General features: G+C 30.5%; 5 protein-coding genes across 6 annotated transcripts; 4 read left to right on the plus strand and 1 right to left on the minus strand.

Annotated features, from left to right (window-relative positions):
• The first annotated feature begins 74 nt into the window (after nt 1-74).
• Nucleotides 75-5,485, plus strand: LOC130677877 (sterol regulatory element-binding protein 1). The gene is made up of 7 exons (XM_057484774.1): nt 75-363; nt 898-1,515; nt 2,385-2,616; nt 2,701-4,022; nt 4,085-4,389; nt 4,667-4,822; nt 4,899-5,485. Exons 1-7 carry the CDS (start codon nt 261-263, stop codon nt 5,247-5,249), a joined length of 3,087 nt encoding a protein of 1,028 aa, XP_057340757.1. The 5' UTR covers nt 75-260; the 3' UTR covers nt 5,250-5,485.
• Nucleotides 5,486-6,099: 614 nt separating this feature from the next.
• Nucleotides 6,100-7,298, plus strand: LOC130677889 (60S ribosomal protein L21-like). The gene is made up of 2 exons (XM_057484795.1): nt 6,100-6,244; nt 6,778-7,298. The coding sequence occupies exon 2, from the start codon at nt 6,789-6,791 to the stop codon at nt 7,266-7,268; it is 480 nt and encodes a 159-aa protein (XP_057340778.1). The 5' UTR covers nt 6,100-6,244; nt 6,778-6,788; the 3' UTR covers nt 7,269-7,298.
• Nucleotides 7,299-7,790: 492 nt separating this feature from the next.
• On the plus strand, nt 7,791-8,808 carry LOC130677888 (60S ribosomal protein L21-like). The gene is made up of 2 exons (XM_057484794.1): nt 7,791-7,930; nt 8,281-8,808. The coding sequence occupies exon 2, from the start codon at nt 8,292-8,294 to the stop codon at nt 8,769-8,771; it is 480 nt and encodes a 159-aa protein (XP_057340777.1). The 5' UTR covers nt 7,791-7,930; nt 8,281-8,291; the 3' UTR covers nt 8,772-8,808.
• Nucleotides 8,809-8,811: 3 nt separating this feature from the next.
• LOC130677883 (ubiquitin carboxyl-terminal hydrolase 46) lies at nt 8,812-13,079 on the minus strand. Its single transcript, XM_057484784.1, has 8 exons — nt 12,682-13,079; nt 12,507-12,587; nt 11,693-11,909; nt 11,098-11,178; nt 10,734-11,026; nt 10,525-10,662; nt 9,604-9,747; nt 8,812-9,316 (listed from the first exon to the last, which is right to left on the minus strand). Exons 1-8 carry the CDS (start codon nt 12,682-12,684, stop codon nt 9,209-9,211), a joined length of 1,065 nt encoding a protein of 354 aa, XP_057340767.1. The 5' UTR covers nt 12,685-13,079; the 3' UTR covers nt 8,812-9,208.
• A 1,225-nt stretch (nt 13,080-14,304) lies between these two features.
• On the plus strand, nt 14,305-16,201 carry LOC130677886 (52 kDa repressor of the inhibitor of the protein kinase-like). Of its 2 annotated transcripts, XM_057484788.1 has the most exons (3): nt 14,310-14,504; nt 14,584-14,903; nt 14,967-16,201. In XM_057484788.1, exons 1-3 carry the CDS (start codon nt 14,440-14,442, stop codon nt 15,233-15,235), a joined length of 654 nt encoding a protein of 217 aa, XP_057340771.1. In that variant the 5' UTR covers nt 14,310-14,439; the 3' UTR covers nt 15,236-16,201. The 2 variants fall into 2 exon arrangements, with proteins under 2 accessions (XP_057340770.1, XP_057340771.1); XM_057484787.1 differs by having other exon boundaries at nt 14,305-14,504; nt 14,584-16,201.
• The last annotated feature ends 55 nt before the right edge of the window (nt 16,202-16,256 follow it).

A 16,256-nucleotide genomic window follows, 5' to 3' on the forward strand; every position in this document is an offset into this window, starting at 1 on the left:
TGTTTCTACTTCTACTTTTTCCACGTTGTGACGCAATATCGTCTGATCCTCGTGGTCACGATGATTGGCTGACGTATAAGTCGGATGATCATTTGTAATTTTTTTTTTTATCATTAGTATTACCCACTACGTTTGATAATTTACACGTATGTATGTTTACGCGGAATTATTTAATTTAATAAAATATATAAGCGTGATAAAATAATATTTGTTGTGAAAACAAAAACTTTTAAAACTAACCCCTCGGACAATAATTAAGAATGGTGGATTCAGGGGGAGGTTGGTCCTCTATTCAAGATACGGAATTTCCAAATTTCCCAGCCGGCGACAGTTTTAATTTAAATGATGTCACTGGTTTCGATGGTATGTAGTATTGCAAAATACTGACATGTTTATTTTTTTTTTTTTACAAGTGTCAACTTTTTTTTTTTATTTATTTCAATTGCCTCAATGAAATTTTATTAACTATTTCAAACGCTTATCTAATCATTTTTTAAGTCATTAAAAAAACATTTAAATTTAATTACAAACAACAAGTATATGACTTTTGTGTCAATACTTGATTATAATTAAATTTTATTAATGAAAAATAATTTTTTATATGATACTGAAGTTACCAGACGTCTAATAATTTTTGGATTTTTTTTTTAGACAATAAAACAAAAAAAAAATATTTGAAAAAATTGTACCTGTAGTTTTTTAAATTTTCTACATGTGCATATTTTTATTTTATTTTTTTGCAATTGATTTTTTGAAAAACGAAAATTCAAAAATTTTTTAATGTCTGCTAACTTCAGGATCATTTTTTTATTAAAAAAAAATCATTTATTTAAATTAAATTATGACTTAATTTATTTTTAAATTCGAATGCTAAAATAAACTTTTTAAATTCTCTAGATCTTTTAAAAAATTGTGAGAGCGAATTGATGAAAAATGAACATCTCTTTGGGGACGAAACGTTTCTATCAGACCTCAGCGAGCCGATCGCTATGGAAAATGACCAGTTTAATTTTCTTGACATGAATATTGACAATGACTTGAAAGATCCAAATCTACTAAGCAAATTAGTTGAGCCAAATGTCGTTGTTATGGCTCCTAATTCTACGCAACTGCCTCAACAACAACAACAACCATCTCCGCCACAACCACATGTGCAACCTCAACCTCAGCAGCAGCAACAACAACAACAACAACAAAAACAACAGAAGAGAGCAATTGTTCCTGATGGACAAGTACCAAATCAACCGAAGAAATTAGCAACCCATCCAGCATCAGCACCAACCGTTTTTGCGTCTCAGTATACACTTCCTCAGAACGTTAATTTTACACTAAAATCACCAGTCGTTACTCTGGCTCCTGTGAATACAAGTCAGCGACAATTATTATTACCAGCAAAATTGATTAAATCAGAAGCTGTTGTGTATCCAAGAGGTTCACAAGCAGTCACGTCAACTCCAGTACCTCATCAAATTCATACTTTTGTTAATACGGCCAATGGGACCGTTCTAGCAACTGGTAAATTTATAAACTCATTTATTAATTATTATCATTCATTTATATTCAATAGTATATTGAAATGTGACAAGGGATGGGACAAAACGATTTCAGACCAGGGTGAAGTTAGCAGTGAAATCCTGTTTCATCCTGAGTTACACACTAGATTTTTCATGATTATCTGCATTGGAACTTGAAGTTTCAGTGTCAGCAATCAGTCAGAAACGAGTTTATTTTCGACCAATGGTGCGAATTACTATTAAACAAATGTCAAGTGTCAGTTTAAATTGCGAAAGCCTTCAGTCAACGGGCAGAAACATTCTTCGTTTTTTCCAAGGGACGAAACACGTTTGTTTCTGCCCGCTGACTGAGCATTCACAATTTACGCCTGCTAATACCCAGACAGTAAAATGACGTCTTGATGAGTTCTGAATAAATTCCTATTTACAATTTGGACGTCTTATCAACATCTTTAAGAAGTTCTCAAGATGTCGATTGAGCCACCCAGCGAACTCAGTAAGACGTCTTTAAAAAGAGTTCTTTTTTCCGACTTCGCAAATAAGACTTCAGTATGAACTTACCATGACGTCTTAAGGAGCTCCTAATTTTGACTTCAAAGGAGTTAAAAAAAGAATACATTTAGACGTCACAAAACTGACGTTTATTTATGGAGTCTTTAAGAATTTCCAATTAAGAGTTCTTAAAAATAACACCTTTAAGAAGTCATTATGACTTCTTGGAGACGCCTTCAAAAAGACGTCGCAAAGCAGTCATTCCGACTTGAATGCTGTCTGAGTATTCATTTGCAGCATTGGACTGAAATTCGCTTGTTTCGACTGACTAGAGATACTGAATATAATAATAATTTTTCACATCAATTTTTTTGAAAGGTATACCAGTAGTTCTAGACACTGATAAAGTTCAGATAAATCGTATGAACGCTGCACCAGCCGTTGGTGTTCCTAAAGTAAGAGAGGTAAAGAGAAGTGCGCATAATGCTATCGAACGTCGATATAGAACGTCAATAAATGACAAGATAATTGAATTAAAAAATATAACTGTCGGCGTTGACGCAAAACTCAACAAGTCAGCAATATTACGCAAAACAATTGATTACATCAGGTATACTATTTGTTTTAATTACAATAATTTATTCTAATAATAAATAATTTATTACATTAATTAAAATGCAAATACAAATGTCAGGTTTCTACAAAACACAAATGCTAAACTCAAGGCTGAAAATATGGCAATGAAAATGGCTGCCCAGCGACAAAATCTACGGGATCTATTGTCTTGCGGGGAACTCACGCCTCCACGTTCAGATTCAAGTGAACCTTCGCTGTCTCCCGCACCAGCTCCCCTTTCACCAGCATCGCCATTGTCTATCAAAGAAGAACCAGACAGTTTTCAACAAAAACCATCTCAGCATTCCGTCAGTGGACTCGGCGATCACACCCGTCTTACACTCTGCGCTTTTCTTCTCATTTTTGTTGCCTTCAATCCTCTTAAAATAGCAATCAATAATGTCGGGAGATTCAGTAATGAAAATTCTGAAACAAAATTCGATGGCCGAACAATTCTAACTCACGAAGATCAAAACGAACCTAGTTCAGTAATATGGAATAGTATTATCTTGTGGTTTATCAACGCGTTGTTATTAGTCGGTGGTCTCTATCGATTGCTTCTTCATGGCGATCCTGTTATTCCAACAGAAAGTAAAACGTTTTTAGAGCTGCGCCGTTGGCGGCATCAAGCTGAATTCAACATGTCAATAAATGACAACGAAAAGGCCTACTCGGATCTACGTCGGTGTCTCGGTTACTTCAATCGAACTTTGCCAAGTTCTAGAATGGAAATTGCCCTGACAACTTTATGGCAAATAACCCGGCAAGTTCTCTATAGATTCTGGATCGGCAAGTGGATATTGTACGCGGGTAAATGCTTCTCACAAAGTTCTGAACGCCAGCAAACTGAAATATCAACAATGGAGTTGGCTATGGTCTATCAGAGAATTCTTTGCCTCCGTTTATCAGAAGGATCTAACAACGCAACACTTTTCCTAGCTCTGTCCGCTGTTAATTATGCTGAAGCAGCCGGTGATTGTATTCCTAAAGTATCACTTGCGGAAATTTATACCAATGTCGCGCTCTCTTTCAAACAATCGATATTTTCATTGATTCATAAATACTATCTCAACAAAGCAAGATCTGTTCTTGTAACTTGCGTCGTACCGTCTAAATTCAAGTGGATCACCACCAATGAAGGTGCTAAATTTTTTACCTCACACAAGTGGCAGTACGGAGACTGCCCAGTCAGTGAATTTACATCACAGAGTATAAAAACAGACCCACTGTCATTTACCGCACGAGCTTATCGTGAATATTTAATTGGCCAGTGTCTAAGACTTCTAACCGGGACCGCTGGAGACTCTCATGCATCGACAATATTAAATCTTGCTGAAAATATCGTGGCATCTGCTGATGTCGAAACAGGATTTCCAAGCAGCCAAAGCATTAACGGTGAAGGTAAATTCACTTGTCTATAATATAAATTAATAATCTTATAATTTAATTCCGTTAATTTTCAGAGCGTGAAGATCCTATTGGATTATGGTGGGGCGCAGTATTTTGCGCAGCAGCTAATTGGAGATTGGGTAATGAGGATTCATCAGCTTGGACGATTGTCGAGAGTAAATTTCCATATGAAAAAAATTACAATGAAAATGATGCGACGTCCAATGGCAGTCCACTGCCTTACGCGGTACTCTGCGTCCTTCAAGCTGCTAAACGACCCACTAGATCTTCTATTCGTCTTGTTGATCAAGCAGGAAAATACTTACAGCATTCAATGGTTTATTATCATTGCAAACAACAGTCTCCTCACAATGTGCAGGTACGTTTATTGCACTTGATATTTATGACAGCATTAATAATTTAAAAGTTACCTTGGAAACAGACATTTGGCATCAGCTCAATAACAAATGATACCTTTTACGTGTGTGCATTGTAGTTGCATTGCATAATTGATAAAAGTGCAATACTTCTGCAGTGCAACACTCGTGATGGGGCTTTGCAACAGTTGTTGCGATATATTTATTTTATCATAATTCAATTATCTTCATACAAATACTGTCTTATTTTTTATTATTAGTTAATTATATATTTTTTAGTTGGTGCAGTTGTGGCTCTGCGACTGGTTACTGGAATTAAGAACAGTTTTGTGGCAAGAACTGGGTGGAGAAACAGGTCAGACAGCTGTCAGTACCTTCCTCGCTAGTTTCCAAGGTGATTTAGCGCGTCTGAGACAACTAAGTCAATATATTCCGGTATATAATTATATATAATTTACTGTGTTATCTATAAATTATGATTATTTATTGATAATTTAAAATTTTATTGCAGTCCGTGTTACCCAGGATATTTTTGTACGAAGCGACAGCGCGAATAATGGCAGGAGCGACTCCAGTAAAAACTCAACTACTTCTGGACCGGAGTTTGCATCATCGGAACTCGCGCTCGTCAATTATTTGTGGCAAAGATCGTTCTCAGGAACATGGCAACGAACGCGAGCATGCAGCAGCACTTTGTCTTGCTTGTCGGCATCTTCCTGTTCTTTTACTGGCGTCTCCTGGTGAACGCGCTGGCATGCTTGCTGAAGCTGCTAAAACTCTTGAGAGAATCGGAGATCGTAAAAAATTACAAGAGTGCTATGAGCTCATGCGTCAACTTGGTCCAGCTATTTCTGCAAACTGATAATTTTTTTCACGGCTACATTGCGCTGTAAATAAAACACCTGTCGCTTTAGTGTTGAATTTATAATTGTTTTTAGATAACAAACAACATCAATGATATCATTTTTACTTATGTAAATTATGTAGATTTTATTTATCAAGTGTTGAAGATTTTTTTTTCCTTGCAATTAAATATGTAAATTTTTTTTATATATTTTTAAGTGTATAAAGTTATTAAAATAAATGATATTATTTTTATATATTTATTTTTTTTTAACTTTATCTTTATTTATTATTTCTAGATATTTTCCCTGTCATCTAGCTTTGCTACTACGACTGGCCTGACTACGCCAGCATGATCTCCATCAGAAGATTATCGTTAAAACTCTCCCACCAAGTGATGCCCCTGCTGCTTTTTGAACGAGGGCGACACCATTACGCATTTCTTAGCTCATTGCCCTGCTTGCAACGATCTCAGAGAGAAATATTTACATGATTGGTTTGATGAAGAGACTCGACTTGAATTTTTTACGTTCAATGGAATTCGAATCTTGTAAAATAGTCTTTGCTTTCTGTAAATGTTGCCTCAAAAAGAGAAATTATATTTCAAGTAAAATTATTTTCTACGCATTCTCTATTGCTAATTTTGTATCGAGGATTCTATCCTGGTCTACAGTCTTTTGAGCTTGAAGAGAAGAAATTTTTTTTTCATAGGATTTTATGCGCTAGCGTTCTTCCAGAAGACTTCTGAGGCCTCCAAATTCCAACGGACGTCTTAATTTTGCTCGGGATCATCGTCTAAGAAATTCTATAGAAAATCGAGCTCGAGAACAGTGGGGAGCTTTGGGGTTTTTCAGGATCATAAATTATTATAATTATAATTTCTAGATATGTAAAGCATGTGAAGAAAAACTAACAAAATATATACCTATAATAAATATGCTATAGTTAGTTGAAAAACATATGACAGTATACTCTAGAATTTCTCTCTCTTTTATCTCCGCTGTCTTGAAAAAGGTATTGTCACATATATTTATAAACTATTGCTATACATATTATGTTTTGTAATTATTATTTAAACAATTAAACATATCACTGTAATTTTATTAACGTGAAATTTATAAAATTTTATTAATATTTCAAAACTATTTTTAAAAAACTGATACTGAAATTAACTGACGTCTAATAGTTTTAAGATTTTTTTTTTAAGAAGATAACTGATAAAAAAAAATATTTCAAAAAATTGCACCTATAGATTTTTAAATTTTCTGTATATGCATATTTTTAGTTTATTTTTTTAGTAATTTCTTTATTCAAAAAAAAAATTTGAAAATTGTTTTCTTCTGACTTTAGAATAAAAAAAACTTCATATGCATTCGTATATTTATTTGCAAATTCATGTATGAAAAAATTATTTTTGATGTTCAAATAATTATTTAATTATTAATTAAAAAGTCATATAAATTTTTTTCATAAGTGTTTATAATTAAACCTGGTAGTAATTAAATTTTTTTTTAAATTTAAAACTGTAACCTCACTTTATTTTTCAGCCTGAGTCAAGATGACAAACTCAAAGGGTTATCGTCGGGGTACACGAGACTTGTTCTCCAGGAAGTTCCGTACCCATGGAACAATTCCATTGTCGACGTATATGAAAGTATACAAAGTTGGTGACATCGTGGACATCAAAGGAAACGGTGCCGTACAAAAGGGAATGCCCCACAAAGCCTACCATGGAAAAACTGGACGTGTGTTCAACGTCACTCCCCATGCCATGGGTGTGATTGTCAACAAACGTATTCGCGGAAGAATAATCGCAAAACGTATCAACATCCGTATCGAGCACTTGAACCACTCAAAGTGTCGTGAAGATTTTCTTAAACGAGTTAAAAATAACGAGAAATTAAGAAAGGAAGCCAAGGAAAAGAACATCCAAGTCGAGCTCAAAAGACAGCCAGCTCAGCCTTCAAAAGCTCACATTGTCTCTGGACGTGAAGCTCCAATTTTATTGGCACCTATTCCTTATGAATTCATCGCTTAATTAATTAATAAAATACTTAAAAAACTCCTACATGCAAGTCTTCATTTATTTATTTAATTTCTAATTATGATTCTGAAGTATGAGTGTGAAAGTAACAGACATGATACAATTTATAATTTTTAAATAAATAAATAAATTCAAATAATGAAATTTAAAAAAATTTTCGTACTGATATTTCAATTATCTAAGTACGCATTTTTGAATTTTTATTCTTACATTTTATTTATTGATTCAAAAATTTGAAAAATTGAAAATTGTCAGCCGAATTCACGCTCATTTCTGAAGTTAGCAGACAATTAATTTTATTTATTTTTCAGCAAATAAATCGCAAAAAAAAAAATTAAAAATATGCACATGTAGAAAATTAAAAAAGCTGTAGGTGGGATTTGTGAAATATTTTTTTAAATTTATCGTTTTTAAAAAAAATTATTAGACGTCAGCTAACTTCAGTATCATTTATAATTAATTTTAACATTTAAAAGTTTATTTTTGTACGTGTCTTAATTTAACTTGTTCCTATTTTCAATTTCGCGCCAAAATATATTTTATTTAAAAATCGATACAAGAATAATCGATTGTCACCGCAGCGCCGTCTTCTACACTAGCTCCGTCGACAGCAAACGTCGGAATCTTTCTTTTTTCCTCGACGACTTGAGCATAAGGTAATGATTCAATTTTTTAATATAAATTATTCTATTTACTCTATTTTTAAATGATAAACTACGTAACTAATTACTCAATTATGTATTTTTTTGGCAATTTTAATTATTAACACTCGTTATTGTTCGAAGATAATTTAAAAAAGCATAGAAATTTAATACCCGTCAACCGCCACGTGCGTCTCAATTTAATTAATTAAATTACTCCGAAAAATTAATTATTTCTGTTTAAATAATTTTCCAAGTGACATTTAGTGGAGTTCTTGATTTTTTTTTATATAAATATTTAATATCGAAGCGCGCAGTGATTTGATTTTTCAAAATAAAAATTATAACCTCACTTTATTTTTCAGCTTGACTCAAGATGGTAAACTCAAAGGGTTATCGTCGTGGTACACGAGATTTGTTCTCCAGGAAGTTCCGTACCCATGGAACAATTCCATTGTCGACGTATATGAAAGTATACAAAGTTGGTGACATCGTGGACATCAAAGGAAACGGTGCCGTTCAAAAGGGAATGCCCCACAAAGCCTACCATGGAAAAACTGGACGTGTGTTCAACGTCACTCCCCATGCCATGGGTGTGATTGTCAACAAACGTATTCGCGGAAGAATAATCGCAAAACGTATCAACATCCGCATCGAGCACTTGAACCACTCAAAGTGTCGTGAAGATTTTCTTAAACGAGTTAAAAATAACGAGAAATTAAGAAAGGAAGCCAAGGAAAAGAACATCCAAGTTGAGCTCAAAAGACAGCCAGCTCAGCCTTCAAAAGCTCACATTGTCTCTGGACGTGAAGCTCCAATTTTATTGGCACCAATTCCTTATGAATTCATTGCTTAATTTATTAATAAAGTTCTTTATAAACTCGTACATACAAGTTTTTATTTATTTATTTATTAATTATAACAATACTTTTCCAACTTTTTTTTTATTTTACAATTTAATTAAAATCTGATAGTGAATTTAACATATTTTACTGAAACAATATTTTTTTTAATAACTAAATTGAATTACATGGAGGAAAAAAAATAATTAGATTACATCTTGATTAATTTACATTAAAATAGACTAGTATTGGGACAATTAAAATATAATCGCACGTATTTTAAATAGGAGCAATTGGGAAGCCTTCATTATCAAATATCTTCTTTTAAATAAGATGTTTATTTATTACTTACTTTATTTCCTTGTTTAATAAATTTCTATACCGTTAATTACTTAGTAAAAACTGTATTTATAAATACGATTTAAACTGTAAATAAATTATTTACAGTATATTAATTACAGTCCCTTGATTGGTAGAACAAAATGTACCCGGTTTCAGAAGTTTTGTGAATATCTGAAGTGAGTCCGTAAAAATCAGCGATATTCGATGCGTCTATTTTCTGTAAATTATTTTTTAAATTATAATTCATATTAATTTAATATATGATACTGAAGTTAGCCGACGTCTAATAATTTTTGGATTTTTGAAAAGACGCAAATTATAAAAAAAAAAAAAATATTTAAAAAAATTGCACTTATAGTCTTTTTAATTTTCTACATGTGCATTTTTTCAGTTTTTTTTTCTTCAAATTTAATAGTTAAAAATAAAATCCTCAAATTTTTAATTGTCTGCTAACTTCAGGATCATATTTAATATTAGTAATTATTAATTAATAATAAAACTTACATCGACTGCGTCATCATCAAATAGCAACCAAAATCCATGGCTTTTAACAATTGAAATATAGTGCCCGCGGTTGGGACCACTTCCGCAATGTATCACAACGGCAACCAAATCATAAAGACGATCTGGATTAACAGCATCGTCACTCTATTTATTTAATAAAATAATTTATTAATTTTCAGGCCATTCTCAGACAGTGCCCGCCTTTTTTAAAAATTTTAAATTTATTTAAACTGTCATGCGTATCAAAATTCCATCAATTAATTTTAAAAAAATTTAAGCATCAATTAAAAAAAGAGAACGTAATTGCAATTTGGCTGAGATATCCATGGAGAAAAATGTGCGGATTATTATTGTGCTGTCGACCAGATTTTAAACAGAAAGTTGTCAAAAAATTATTATGCTGCACTACAATTATAATTGTAAGCCTCTAGAAATTTTTTATTATCTACTATAATTCGTAATTTAAATAAATAATATCCATTGCAATTTATCAATAAATTTAAGCGTACAATTTTTTTTTTAGTGTAGCATAACAATTTTCTGTTTAAAGTTCAATCGACAGCATAATAAAAATTCGTAAATTTCTAGCCTATTTTTCCCCGCGTAGATTTAAAAAAAATCGAAGTTGATGTCAATCGGGAGAGGAGTTAAACAAAATTTCAAAAGTTAATTTTACTAAAATCATGACAATTTTATAATTAGAATTTTCAAATTTTTTATGCTAAAATTTATTCAACAAATTTCGTTTAACTCCTAATTGATGACAACTAAGTAATTTTTTTTTAAATTCTATCAGCGAAGTTTTTTTTTGATTAATCGATAAAATTTTGATACGCTCATGACAGTTGTCATTGAAAATTTAAAAAAGCGGGAGCAGGTAAATTAATCAAGTGCTGAGTCGCCAGTTACAATTTAACTTACAGTATTAAATAACCTTAACTCCAGTGGAAATACAACTCTGTGGGATACTTTAATATGCCGATTGTACTGTTCGACATATTTGAATCTCTTCAAATGAAGAGCAAGAATCATAGGTAATTTTTTCAACCTCATTCGTTTCTAAAAATAAATAAATTTAAATTACTATTTAGAGAACTAATTGTAAAATAATTAATTTAAAAAAAAATTACTTGGGCTTCTTGATAACTACTACAATGATCACACTTGAATTTATTATCACTACAAAGAGTTTCTGTATTAGAAAAACATTTGAGGCAGTAAGTTATGGATGTGTTTTGATCAACATCAACTTGAAGATCGAAAAAATCCTCATCTTTGCTTGATACAGTCTCACAATTAAGGCAACGAGTCTCTGATGTCAAGATACCCTGGAATATCTCGTGCACCCATGTTGGTTCTGGTGGAGTTCCAGCGTCTCCCGCTCCACCTTTTCCAGTAGCAGCTTTGCTTTGATTTCTCTCCGCTAATAAATAATTATTATTATTAATAATAATAACAACAAAAATTCATACTCTGCATGATTATTTAACTCACCTAATATAATTTCATTAATATGATTGATAAGAAAATTCAAAAATTCATGAGCATCTTGTTGCATATAATTATCAAACTCCTCTGAAACATTTATTTTATTTAAATAGTTTAGGCGCCAATTTTTAAAATCGAATGAATTAACAAATGGTAGATTTTTAATCCAAGAAAAAATTAAATTACTGTCTAAAAAATTTCTTGACTTCCAGCACTCCCGCTATCAACATTTTGGCGCAGTATTAAAATTGTCGGATGTCGTGGTAGTGCAAGCGAAACAAAAACACGGGAGTGCTGAAGAGTTTAAAATTCAACCGACTAAAATGATAACGACAGAGTTATGCTGAGTCACAAGAAATCTGAGACCGAATGCTAAATGTTAGTGATTGTAAAAGTTTCTGATAACCCGAGTAGCACAGAGACAACTTCAAGATGTCTTTTAAAAAGACGAGACTAATTTTTTTACATAAATAAGACATACAAATGTGGGTTCTAGGAGTCGTAGGAAATTTTTTTTCTCCGGTTGTTAGACCAGTCGCCTCAATTAACTAATTTATATTTTTTAAATTATTAAGTAACACAAAATATGTTTAATGCTCACCTTTTTCTTTTCTCAATCTAGCAATAAATTTTTTTGGCGCAATTGAACCGACTTTCTTTTTTTGCGTTGCAATACTATAAAACAGATCTGCTAAACATGTCAATAATGTTTCTTTGGTTCTTTTGTTTCTCGCTTTATATTCTAATACTTTCTCCCTAAATGGCCTACAAAAATACAATGCCTGAAGTACTGAATTACTGTAGCAGGTATTTCCAAACTGAAAATAAATACAGGTAAAAAATTAGTAAATTTGTGGTCCTGAAGTCAGCAGACAAATGATTTTCAAATTTTTTTGACACAATTTAATTTAAAGAAAAAAAAAATATGCACATGTAGAAAATTAAAAAAATCATGAGCAATTTTTATCATGTGATGTAGCAGACATCAGACAAATTTAAAATCATTAGTAAATAGACTAAATAATTAATAAAAGAAAACTAAAAAAATTAATAAGTGCATTTTTTCGAAATATTATTTTTTAAATTATTTACTCTATTTATTTAAAATTTTAAATTTGTATGTCTGGTAAATAATTTATTGTTTTTAAAAAAATATATAAATTATTTCGACAGTAAAGTTGGCGGACGTCTGAAAATTTTTAAATAATTAATGAAATTGTTTTAACAAAAAAATTAAAAAATGGACTTTTAGAAAATTCTACAATCAGTACATGCATTTTTTTTTTATTTTATCAATTTAAATCTTTTATTTTTTTCTATGTAATTTAAAAATTGTCATGTCTGCTACATTTACACTCATAAATTATTAGTCGTCAGTGAATTTCAGTATCGGAAAAATAAATAAAAATATTTACATTAACAAGACCAAAGTAATGTTCATTTGGTGGGAATTGATCAGCTCCAATATTCCTTTCTAACTGTGATATATTTGCACCCTAAAAATAATTTAAAAAATTACACTTAAATTAATGAGTATCAAAGTACAGTGAAGGTTAATTGTTACAACAAAAAAACTAAATAATATCTCACCATTTTACCATTTAATTATTTAACCAGGAATAAAATACTGAGCAATTAAAATTGATTGTTTTGTTGAGAAAATCTTCATTGTATTTAAATATTACGATAGTGATAAACTTATTTTAATGCTTATCGCACACATCGTATTACAATTATTAATTACTTGTTACATACTTGTTACCAAATCGGCATGGCAATGTAATAAAATACACCGAAACACATGCAATAATAATAATATACATACATGTATATATGTGAATATATTTATCAACTAAATAAAGATAAAACTATATCATTTATTTGTGGATTATAAAAATTGTTGTTTATTTATTTTTAATCTGTGATTTATATAAATTATTACAATTTATTATTAATTACTTTTGACAGATCGTATATATGTGTATGTACATATATTTTATTATTTTTTTATATTATGTTGGGTAAAGAAATACTCCCATCTTATAAAAACCGAATTTGCTGCCATCTAAAGTCGAATCTCACACATTATTTATTATTTTAAATAATTCATTCATTTTTTCATTAACAATTAAATATTTATGTTATCAATTTTATCAGGGTATTGAAAAATTTTATGACGTAATAGATAATTAATTGTCTCGTAATAAAAGAATTTTTTATCAGAAAATAAAAATTAATTCACTGACTGATGGAACTGTAAAATTTCAAAGTGCGCGCGCGTACGGAATAAAAAATTTATATGAAAATTGATAACAAGGCAATTTTTTTTATTAATAATAAAATATTTATGCTATTAATTTTATCAGAGTATTCAAAAATCTTGTGACGTAACAGGTAATTAATTATTTATTATCATTAATAATAAAATATTAATTTTTTATCGGAAAATACGAGTGTGAATGATGATAAAAATTTTCGGATTTTTGTTTCAACAAATAAAATCGAAAGAAAAAAAAATCCAAAAATATGCACATGTAGAAAATTTTAAAAACTATAAGTGCAATTTTTAAAAATATTTTATTTTTATAATTTATCGTTTTGAATAATTTTCAAAAATTATTAGACGTCCGCTAACTTTAGTATCATGAAATTAGCCGACGTCTAATAATTTTGGATTTTTTAAAAAACGATAAATTATAAAAAAAAAAATTGCATTTGTAGTCTTTTAAATTTTCTTCAAATTTAATTGTCCTAAAAAAATCCAAAAATTTTTAATTGTCAGTTAACTTCAAGATCATGTGAATTTAGCTGACACTTGTCAATTTAAAAAATTTTTAAACAAGTGAATCAAATAAAAATCGAATAAAATTTAAAAAATGCACATATATAGAATTTGAAAATGAGTATGTGCATTTTTTTTATCTTTATATTTTTAATCATTTATTTTGTTTATTTGTAATTTTAAATTTGTCTTATGTCTGCTACGTTCACACTCATCGGAAAATAAAAATGATACTGAAGTTAGCCGACGTTTAATAATTTTTGAAATTTTAAAGACAAAATTTAAAAAAAAACATTAAAAAAATTGCACTTATCGTTTTTTTAATTTTCTACATGTGCATATTTTTAATTTTTTTTTTTTATTGTCTCCTAACTTCAGGGGTTACAAACTAAAAATAAATTTACCGATTGATGGAACTGTAAAATTTCAAAGCGCGCGCGTGCGTAGTAAAAAATGAATGACAAATTGATGACAAGGAAATGTATCACACAAAAAATTATTTATAAATATTTAAGTACCTATATATTATTTATTACAAAAGTATATAAAAGTTTAACTTTATAGAAATGGTTAAATTGTGTTTTTTATGTGACCGGAAACCATCAAAGGCTGATAAAATTTCATTTCACAAGTAGTTTTTATTATTAATTATTTAATAAATTTTATTTCCGTAAGTAATTACTGATATTTAAATGTCTAATTAATTATAGATTTCCCAGAGATGAGGTTGTGAGACAAAAATGGTTGGATATTTGCGGGCTGACACCTGAAGATGATGTTTCACGCATCTGTATCTGCTCTACACATTTTACAGCATCTGATATGATCAGTTGTTCATCTGGTATTAAAAAATCATTCCTTAAATCTGGTGCCGTGCCGACAAAATTACTATCAAATCCTCTGGTGATAAAAGAAGCTGATGATGCATCGAAACTGTCAAAGAGAAGATCGGACGATGATCCTCCTGTTGATATCATGCTGCAATCTTCAGTTGAAGAACTTATTGATGAGCTTATAAATGAAATTGAAGGTAAAGTATTTTCATTTTTGACGTTACTGAGTTTCAAATTATCCCAATTATTTTTATTCGTAGATTTAGATGATGACAGCAATGATACTCCGAAGAAACAACGAATATTTTATCGACCTCGTTATATATCTGAAATAACTCTGGAAGATTTATCAACTCCGTGTAAAGCTGAACGAGTACTTAAATTAATAAAAGCAACAGATCTCAGGAAATCGAAACAAATAAAAAGTTTGCAGGACCAACGAAGACAACTTCATCTGCGTATTAAATCTTTGAAAGATTTAATTTCTCACTTACAGAGCAGAAATTCAACTCAAGAAAGTGAAGTTTAAATTTAATTTTCATTACTAGATAATTTAATTATGCGCACACGAACAAAGACTGGTTATTATTTTTTTTTTTTTTACTAAATATGTTGGTCTTTATACTTAACGAAGATAAAATAATTTGTCGCTCATATTTTTTTAAAGACTTGTGTGACAAGGAATGAAACGAAACGATTTCAGACCAGGTGAAGTTGGCTGACATCACCCGCAGTGAAATTCTGTTTCATTCTGAGTTACACACTAGATTTTTCGTGATTACCTGCATTGGAACTTGAAGTTTCAGTGTCAGCAGTCAGTCAGAAACGAGTTAATTTAAGACCAATAGTGTCATCAACTAATAAATTGTCATTTGCAATTTATAATTAAGCAGAAAGTATAAATACTACTAATTATTGACACTAATTTTTATAAAAATCACAGTCAGATCTGTCATTTACGTAAATAAATTTCAGTCTGAAATTGCTACTAAAAAAATGATAAGTATCAGAGTTTAAATTGCAAAAGTCTTCAGTCAGCGAGCAGAAACTTTATTTGTTTTTTTCTCAAGGGTCAAAACAAGTTTGTTTCTGCCAGCTGACTGGACATTCACAATTTACGCAATTACTGATATTAATTCGCGGCATCGGACTGAAATTCGCGTGTTTCGACTTGGTGACACGACCGATGATCTAAAGACAATTGATCCCCGACAATTAATACTTGCGACGATTGATCTGCCGATAATTGATATGCTGATAACTGATCTACGTGACAATTAATGGTAATCACAATTGATTGCGTAGCAGTTCAACCAAAGACAAAATAACCGACGACAAAATAAACAAATGACAAAATAACCGCCCTTTTATCATGGTTTTTGTGTATTTTGTCGTCGGTTATTTTGTCGTCGGTTATTTTGTCGCGGTTATTTAAGCGTGACACCATCACAATTTATTCATACACAATTTGTGTGTGAGTATATTTTTCAAATTACACACACACAAAATTAGTGAAGAGAATAAAAAAAATATATATATATATATAATAT

Source organism: Microplitis mediator, chromosome 11 (genome assembly GCF_029852145.1).
Source record: "Microplitis mediator isolate UGA2020A chromosome 11, iyMicMedi2.1, whole genome shotgun sequence".
NCBI lineage: Eukaryota > Metazoa > Arthropoda > Insecta > Hymenoptera > Braconidae > Microplitis > Microplitis mediator.

Excerpts from the sequence above, each read along its gene's own strand:
- LOC130677877 (XM_057484774.1), top strand. The coding sequence starts at position 261 with ATGGTGGATTCAGGGGGAGGTTGGTCCTCTATTCAAGATACGGAATTT. Across the intron at positions 4,390-4,666 it reads AGTCTCCTCACAATGTGCAG|TTGGTGCAGTTGTGGCTCTG; the intron begins GTACGTTTATTG and ends TATATTTTTTAG. Across the intron at positions 4,823-4,898 it reads AACTAAGTCAATATATTCCG|TCCGTGTTACCCAGGATATT; the intron begins GTATATAATTAT and ends ATTTTATTGCAG.
- LOC130677889 (XM_057484795.1), top strand. The coding sequence starts at position 6,789 with ATGACAAACTCAAAGGGTTATCGTCGGGGTACACGAGACTTGTTCTCC.
- LOC130677888 (XM_057484794.1), top strand. The coding sequence starts at position 8,292 with ATGGTAAACTCAAAGGGTTATCGTCGTGGTACACGAGATTTGTTCTCC.
- LOC130677883 (XM_057484784.1), bottom strand. Across the intron at positions 11,027-11,097 it reads TATTAATGAAATTATATTAG|CGGAGAGAAATCAAAGCAAA; the intron begins GTGAGTTAAATA and ends ATTATTTATTAG. Across the intron at positions 9,317-9,603 it reads TTGATGATGACGCAGTCGAT|AAAATAGACGCATCGAATAT; the intron begins GTAAGTTTTATT and ends AATAATTTACAG.
- LOC130677886 (XM_057484787.1), top strand. The coding sequence starts at position 14,440 with ATGGTTAAATTGTGTTTTTTATGTGACCGGAAACCATCAAAGGCTGAT. Across the intron at positions 14,505-14,583 it reads GATAAAATTTCATTTCACAA|ATTTCCCAGAGATGAGGTTG; the intron begins GTAGTTTTTATT and ends AATTAATTATAG.